Source organism: Pyxicephalus adspersus, chromosome 5 (genome assembly GCF_032062135.1).
Source record: "Pyxicephalus adspersus chromosome 5, UCB_Pads_2.0, whole genome shotgun sequence".
In the NCBI taxonomy this organism is placed as follows: Eukaryota; Metazoa; Chordata; class Amphibia; order Anura; family Pyxicephalidae; genus Pyxicephalus; species Pyxicephalus adspersus.
Window position 1 is genome coordinate 63,192,500 of NC_092862.1, and position 8,832 is coordinate 63,201,331.

Here is an 8,832-nt window from a genome sequence, read left to right on the forward strand (position 1 = left end):
TTCATTGATCAGCTCACTGGTAAGTGAAGTATTACTGTTGTTACTATTATCATTAGTTGCATTCTCTTTGGTATTACTAAAGAAACGTAAAAGATTCATTTGCTTTTTCTCACTCATGGGATTATTTCATTAGAATCTACAACCAAACAAGAAATGATAGTTATCCAAGTCAAACTGTTTGATGCCAATAAATATACCAGTTAAAGAAAATACACAGTTAAGGTCATACTTACCTAAAAGAGCATCTCAGAAATAAACAAATAATATAAAACAATCGGATGAGCCTGGGTGACTGTTGTATTGGTGGAAACAATACTGAATTGTGAATACTGATTACCTAGTCCTGAGCGTACACTCTATATTCCACTATACACATAGGAGGTCATAGTGCTGCATTTCTGCATTTTTTTAGAGTCCCTTATTTTATCTGTCTCTTTACTTGTTTTTACTACTTTTTTTAGTTGATTTTCTTTTTCCATTCTTTTTGTTTTGTAATTGGAAAATCACAAGCCTGACAAGTCTTATAGAACAGAGCACTTTTCTATTGGTATATTATTCTCATCTCTTTACATGTAAGGCTGTCCATATCATATCAGACTGTTATATATTCTGAGTTATCAATACATAATTTGTAAGATTTAAAGATTTTGTTTTCAGTCACACTTGGATGGGGCAGCGTCTGTCAGACAAAATGTGTAGAATAAGCCAGTCAGAGGAGACTTTATAGACCTGGGTACATGACCACAGAGAAGGGGTAGTGTGATGCAGACTGGATTGCATGACTTTTAATGAAAATGGAAGATCCATAGCAGCCCCCCCCCCCTCCCCAAACAAAATTAGCTGTAAACAATAATAAAAAAAAATAGAAAAAAAAATTCACAAAAAATAAGGTTAAAATAATACTCCAGCACTTCTGAACATTGCACAGGTACCCCCTGGGCACTCAAAATGCTGGGAGACTGCACTGCCGCAATGGGCTGGGGATGTATTGTAAAATTCTGAATGTCCATCCCAGAAGGTAGTGGGGGGATGTGGTGACTTTATACACCCCTTCCTTCTCAGAAAAATCACAGGCTGGAACCAAGGTCAGATTTTTTTTATCTTAACCTTTAATTTTTTATCTTTACATATTCTATTTTTTTTTTAACTATTCAGTGTTTAGCCCAGAGGTTGGATGGAAAGAAATAATAGGCAGGTGGCACCCCTGGTAATGTGACCCAACTCTTCAGTAATTGCCTAAAAACAGCCGGGTGGGTTCTGAAAAGTGCCGGCTAAAAGGAATTGGGGGGTAAACTGGTATCATTGTGAGATTTTATTTTTTTTATATATTTATAATTATTTGTGTTTAGGTGGTGGGGGGCTGATATCAGACTTTTCATGGGCACAGGACATGCATTGGTGTGCTAGGTTGCCATTCTTTGTTAATGACTCCACCTTACTAATGCAGAGCAGTGAGTTACTTTGTGTTGCCATGAGGTGAACATTAAAAAAATGCAGCAGTCACTATAGTTGAGGAATAGCAGTGGGCACCTTACTGCTGCCTATAGCAACTGTGAACTAATTTTGAGGATTTTATATCCTGAAAACGTGTGTATGGTCCCATCTTTCAATAATTAGGGCATCTGGATGACATCTTGTATTACCATCGGACAGCCAGCAGGGGGCAGACTATCTCCTGTCACATGGATTGACACCCATATTAGCCTAGGTGTTGTAACCCGCACTTCATAGTCTGCCGGTGAATAACATGTCCGTTGTAAGTGTAAACATATATCGGAAATTGTACGGCGAACCTTAAAAAAAGACTATTAGACTGCTCATAACTGGTGAAAAAAAACAACTCCTAAATGCTTCCATTTCCGGCCAGTGAATTATCAGCAAAGCCCCTATTCATTACATATATTTGCTGCTGGAGGAAGTGAGTTATTACCCAGCATCCTCAGCTTCCCAGAACGGGGAACAGTGCGCTGCAAGCCCATTCATTTTTGTATCATTCACCACACCCCTATCTACTACTACCAATCACATTTTGCGATGAGGGATGGACTTTGGTGCCACTACCTTCCTTTGCACCAATCAGGTGTGAAATCGTTTAGAAGGGGAGGAGCCGCCTTGTGCCGTATGGTTGGCAGCGTGTGTAGACAGTGACTTGCCAACCAAGATGGCGGTGGAAGAACTGTGTGCGCTGGAGAAATGTCTGGGGTTAAAGGCAGGAAAGTACAGCAGCCGAGCTCAGGGGGACAGGAAGGTAATAGTATGTGACGTGTATGTCTTGTCCGATGGTATCAACATTTCTAAAATCAATAGCATGTTCATTTAGTATAATTTGGTTACCAGCAACTCTCTCTGAACGCCCTGAGAATGGATGATGGGGTTTGTAGTCATGTGTTCTCAGCAGTTCTATATAAACCAGATCAGCACTAACAAGTGCCCAGCTAGTGATCTTTACCTTTCTATAGGACAGCTGCTACACTATAAATGGTTCCCAAGTATGGAGTGCAGCTGATGCAATCATTGCTCTGTCATATCCCAAGGCAGAGCCCCCCCAATCCTAATGATTTATACTGAATGTGGGGTATCATACAGAAGATCCCATGTCAGTATATTTTGTATAGTTAAAATAATAAAATCTTTGTTACTGTGTATGGCATTGTATACCATGTCCTTTAGTTGCACCAATAAATAAGCCTGTACTTGTCATTGGCTGTGTTATTACCACAGCATGCCCCATCATTGTCACATTATATATAACCCATGCAGCACCCCACTTCTTGTTTTATGTGGTTGGGGACAGGAAGTAAGCTTTATACAGTACAGGCCTACACAACAACAAAAGCACATGTAGCAGACATGGGAATCGTTAGAACCTTTGCCAGATCTTTGTTGCCTGTGTCCCCCTTGGGGAGATTTCCCCTCACTTCCTGTGTGGTTACTAGGGAAGAAAGTAAATGGAAGTCTTTAAACAGGCATCAATAAAATCCTGACGGGGCTCCAACATTTCCCGAATCTCATGCTTGGTTTTAAAACTGAACACTGTACATGAAATCTATCATTTAAGTATATTCCTCAATGGTTGTGTTATAAAGCTGCTCTGCGAGCAGCAAAAGCCTTGGCAAAACCTGATATTATCTTGGTATAGTATCAGGAGAGGGGAGGCTGCTCCTTCTGTCTATGCCTGAGACTTGGCACTGCGTCTCCAGGGGCCTTCCACAAGTGTGAATAACATTAGTTTTTAGATTTTTTTATTTAATTGAAAGCCTAAGCCTATGTATTTAATTTTTTTTTTCTTTACAGATTCCTGTGCTTCAAACCAATAAAGGTCCTAGCTTGGTGGGACTTGCCACCATTGCTTCCCATTTAGTTACTGAGGCCAAAAAAGAGGAACTCCTCGGTGCTTCAATAGAAGAGAAGGCAATTGTACAACAGTGGTTGGAATATAGGATTACTCGTATCGACCAGGTATCTTCCAAAGAAGATGTTAGAAATGTTCTAAAGGTTAGTGGTTCATTTATTGTTTTTCTTACAGCACAAATATGGGAGGCAATGTTTTTATGATGCTCATTTGAAACACACAACCAGTCATTTTTTTAATGACACTAAAGCTGGATATACATAGGCCACTTCTACTACTATATTGTTTTCACTTGGAAATCGAGATGATGGATTATATGGAGCATCTAAGCATATTTGTTCTCTGTAGAACAAGATGAGCTTGTTAACCTCTATTTAAACATACAATTTCGGAGTGCTCCTTTAGAGTATTTTATCTTTATAAGCCAACCAAGCCCATCTTGTTCAACAAACTCTCAAACAGCTGCTTACATGGACACAATTGGTTCAGAGCAGTGTTTGTCAACCAGGCTTCAATGGTACCCTACGGTTGCTCCAGAGGTTGCTTGGGGTTCCTAGCAACCTCTGAGCAATCGGGTCAGATACCACTGATACCAATATTCTTTTAGGCCATCTCAAAGAGCCAAATATCTGTATTCTTCCTAATAGCTAGCAATGTAAGAGACATTCTTTCCACTGGCTGCCATGCAAATGTACTGTAAGCTGTCGATATTATTATGATTGTAAGGGGTTCCCTAAGATCTGAAAGCTTTTTAAAGGCTTTCTCCATGTTAAAAAGGTTGATAAACACTGGTTTAGACAATCGCGGGGTAAATACAGATGTGGTGTGATGAAGTGAGGATATATCTCCTAAAATAGTAAGCATTTGAAATAGAAATAATTAGGTAAGGGTACATACACACGTCAGATGATTCTCGTCCGATTATCTCTTCAGGGCTGGTATCGGACGAGAATCTGACCCGTGTACAGCGCTCGTCCACAGTTGTTAAGGGATCCGTCCTGGCAGTTCCAAAAACAATCATAATACAAGTGAAGGGGAGAGAGTGCAGTGGAGTGCCGCTCGCTCGTTCCCTCCCCTCCCCATGGAGCAGAACTGGTGCTGTATTGTCATTATCCTTTCCAACTACAAAAATCTAATGTGTGTACATAGCCTAAAAATTGGGCATTTTTATTGGTTACGGCCCACACAAAGTCTTAGGAACCATTTCCAGTGTTTACTTTACTTTACTATACATGTGTTTATTAAGTTGGCATCCTCTTCAGAATGGATAGGCTCCCTTAACCAAAACTGCCCTTAGTTAAGAATGGGTCGTAATATATACCTGTCCTCTCCATGGCCAGATTTTCATTTTGCTGCACAGCTAGCATTACAATTTTTTTTGGTTGAGCAGCTTCTTCTTAAAAAAAAAAAGTTGAACTATTTTCCTATAGAGTGGTTGTCCACATTTAGGAGGCTTAATAGATTGGCTTTCCATAGAAATGTATAAAGATTTGCTTGGTATGTGCAAAAGAAGCCTCCCAAAAGCAGGGACATTGCACAAGTGACCGTGGACCACTATCAAAGTACAAGTATCCCTCCCCTCGTAAGAAGCATACTTTCCTTGATCCTTTAGTTGCATTTTTGCTGTTTATCCCGTACTACAATGTGTTTACTGTCCTGTATGCACCTGCACATCACAGCCCCATAGACTTTTATAGAGCTGCCTACAATATATCTCTAACAACAGCATATACCCACAAAAGTCTGTGAGCACTTTTGAACAGGCACCATCAGGGCAGTGGGAGTAAACAAACAGCAAGCTTGTGGTCTGGAATCTATGCATCTGTGGAGGGTCAGTAAAGTCATGGTAAGGTAGCGAAAAGAAACATTGCATTTTGTTATAAAGTGCTTGTGTCCTTTAATTTACTCTCTACAACACAAAACAAATTTGTTTGTTACCACCTACATATACATCCATACATACCTACAAATACATAACACATCTTTTTCTAGTTTGCTCATGAATCTTATGATTTATTAACAGACAAGAAATAATGTTGTGTTTGTAGCAGATTGATGTGCAGAACTCCCAATTTCTATTGATTCTAAATTGATGTGATAATCCAGTACACTCACAGTTCCCCAATGTGATGATTTTAATCACTTTACTCATCTCTCATTATGTCCTTTATTTGTTGGTTTCATTTGAAAACAAAAAGACTGTAAAAAAAAGACAGACATTGTGCCAACATATGGTATATGTTACTAGAGCTGCTTATTGTTACCAGTAAATGGATAAATGATTTTTCAGACTGGCCATTCTGTGTTATACCACACAAATCCTGTAGCTGTATGATATGACTGGGAGAGCTAAAAAAGCAGAACACTTGGTTATTCTAGTAATAGGCTGAAGGGTATTCACATATGTCAGATCACTTTTAACTGGTTCTATTTGAATACATTGTAGTAAATGCTCTTGGCCACTACTTTCCATAGATAACAAATGGGAAGAAATTAAATCATTTAAATACTGTTAAGCTGTTGGGCAAATCAAACATTTTATAATATAAACAAAAGCAGGAACTGTCGCCTCCTCTGTGTATTTTACTAAAAGAAATGCCAAGTGGTTACAGAGTTTTATCATTGTAGTGCGTTGTGGTAAAATAATCTAGTTCAAACTCTTATTCATCATTTAGTGTACATGCTTGTTGTTCATATTGTGGGTGATGGGATGATAGTAAATTACAATGGGGGGACGCCAGGGGTATTAGTATGCACTTTTTCCCTAAAGTTTGATCTGCATGTCCCTATCTAACTGTACAAAATGTATATATGTGTGCATACATACATAGAAATGGGAGGTGTCATTGATTCGGTGATCAGAGTGGCCCCATTAGATAAATTATTTGCTTTTTTTTTTTTTATCTGATTAGTGTTTTGTAAAAATGTCTGGATACCACTATCAGATAAATAGACTCACTTAAGGCTGCATACACACATAATTCAGATAATTCTCAGCCGATTATCGCCTCCGGGCTGGTATCAGACGAGAATCTGATGTGTGTAGAGGGCTCGTCCGACTTCCTTCATGGATGCGTCCTAGCAGATCTACACTGATCATAATACAAGTGAAGGTGAATGAGCACCGCCACTCGCTCGTTCTCCCCCCTCTCCTCTCTATAAAACAGAACGGCGCTATCAAACCAGTCACTTCTAACAAGAATCAGGCTGTTATACAGAACCATGTAAGCTTGTTAAAGTTCAGGTCTAAGATCTATAACCTATTTAATTTGGAAAACATTGAAAATATGGGCATGACAAACATTGAGTAACCTTAAACAAAATACATTTAGAAAATGAAAACATGTAGGTTATATTTATTATTAAAGTAATCTTTTCTAAAAGAAAATATAAAAGAAACCAGGAACACCTTTAGCAGTGTAAATATTGTTAACCATTATGTATTTCTGCTAATTAGGTTTGATGTTGGTCTGCTTTTTCATTTAGGACCTTAACGTGTATCTGGAGGACAAAGTATACATGGCTGGAAAGAAAATCACATTGGCAGATATTATTATTTATTATGGGCTTCATCCAATCATGGTAAGTATATACAAATATATAAAAAAGGTACATTCATTAGTATAAATTTATAACTAAGTGTGTTAAAAGATCCAAAATATGAAAAATTATTTTTGACAAATTCAAGAGAGTTTAGCTACCTAAATTCTTTTGTGTATCTTCTAGGGAGCCTTTTAAAAGATCTCGGCTCTTAAATGTTTTCTGCTCATGACAACACAGGTCTTTAACCTCAAACACCCTGAATTCTCTATTACGGGAAGAGTAGACATTTATACATACATCAGTACAGAAAGCAAAGGCTTCTGAGAGAAAGAGAGTGCACTGGAATCCCTCATAAATCCAAAAATAGTAATTCTATAAATGCTGTTTTTATATGTATAGGTTTACTGGTAAAATATATCAATATATAAAAATGTTTTGTTCTTCTATTTGATAATACTTTAATTTACTTTAGAAAAAAATGAACTTGTTTCTGCTTCCAAATCTGGCCTCATTTGGGTGATGTAGCCAGGGTATGTAGGACTGCACTGACCATAAACAAGTATGGAGTCAATAGTGAAGTCAGATCATTGTGATGCTTTCAGAAGCTGATCAGCACATTTTGGTACGGGTTTCTTTTCCTGACCTATAGTGACCATGCTCCTTAGATACAATACAATGATTAAGTTTTGTAACCCATAGACAGGAAGTGTGTTAATGACAGGATCACCAAGTTTAAATAAAGTGGGGAAGGGGGGAATAAGATGACCACCAGCAAAGAATCTGTGGGTTGCTATATATTCTATTTTTGTTCTTGGTTTTAGATATTCTTTAACCTTCTTTTCTTTTTTCCTTAGGCTGACCTTACTGTCCAGGAAAAGGAAACTTGCATTAACGTGTCTCGCTGGTTTAGCCATATCCAGCACTACCCTGGAGTTCGGCAGCATCTCCCAAGTTTGGTCTTCATTAAAAATAGAATCTATTCCAATATCCATTAGCTGACTGGACATCTTCACTGGCATTCTCTCCTAGTACAATACCCATACATCCTCTTCAGGCTTAGACATTTACTTAATGGCTTCAGGGGGTGATGGTATCGATTTGAAGTTTTCACAAAACCCAAAAGATCCCATTTTTGTTATTTATTTTGGTAATTCAGTTTTATTTGATAAGTTTTGTATTTTCATCCCCATTTCCTAAAGGTCAGCTTTTATTTCTTCTGTGTTTTTATATTACTTTGCCAAAGGAGAAAGACAACTTACTAACTACTATAATAATATTCAGAAACACGGTATGAACCTTTATCTTGGGAGGTTGGGTATTTAAACCCAAAACCTAAAAACAAATGAGAATTTAATGCGTTATAATAAATTTTCATTTCAGTGTGTTTATATGCATTTTGTCTCCTTATGTGTTGGGGTGTATGCAATGTATGCAGCTGAAGTAAATGTTTTGACATTAAATGCAAAAAAAATGTGAATAAAAAGATCTTGGCAATAGAATATGCAAATGTTGCCTCCTTTTTATAATACATTTTTTTAAATTTTCTCTCCAGGAGATTGGTGTTGGTATTGTTTACACAGAACTCGTATTTGGTATGTCATAAATGGGAAGATCTGAGTTGCTCCACAATATTGCTATTTTCAATGGCAGTAATTAATTCTCCATCAGTAAATGTTACAGTGAATGTCTGTTTTATACATTGACCCCAAAGTTTATGTTTACCTAAAAAATAGTCCTAGCATTTTATGCAAACCCTTTAGTAAGTCAATACCATTATGTTTCTATAAGTATAAACATACAACACCCAACACATTTAGCACAACAGTCCTAGCAAATAAGCGACATAAATATCGGCCATGGTGCCTCCTTCATATACATACATGCTTGAGGAGAATCAAGTGGATATCTGAATTAAGATTAGATGTTACGGGGGGCTC

General features: G+C 37.7%; 1 protein-coding gene across 1 annotated transcript; it reads left to right on the forward strand.

The window, feature by feature from the left end:
• The first annotated feature begins 2,118 nt into the window (after positions 1-2,118).
• On the forward strand, positions 2,119-8,394 carry EEF1E1 (eukaryotic translation elongation factor 1 epsilon 1). Its single transcript, XM_072411729.1, has 4 exons — positions 2,119-2,248; positions 3,295-3,495; positions 6,839-6,934; positions 7,750-8,394. The coding sequence occupies exons 1-4, from the start codon at positions 2,162-2,164 to the stop codon at positions 7,888-7,890; spliced, it is 525 nt and encodes a 174-aa protein (XP_072267830.1). The 5' UTR covers positions 2,119-2,161; the 3' UTR covers positions 7,891-8,394.
• The last annotated feature ends 438 nt before the right edge of the window (positions 8,395-8,832 follow it).

What these genes read in the sequence shown, in the direction of transcription:
- EEF1E1 (XM_072411729.1), top strand. Translation starts at nt 2,162, where the DNA reads ATGGCGGTGGAAGAACTGTGTGCGCTGGAGAAATGTCTGGGGTTAAAG. An exon ending in GAGCTCAGGGGGACAGGAAG is followed by an intron (nt 2,249 to 3,294) that starts GTAATAGTATGT and finishes TTTTCTTTACAG; the next exon opens with ATTCCTGTGCTTCAAACCAA. An exon ending in ATGTTAGAAATGTTCTAAAG is followed by an intron (nt 3,496 to 6,838) that starts GTTAGTGGTTCA and finishes TTTTTCATTTAG; the next exon opens with GACCTTAACGTGTATCTGGA.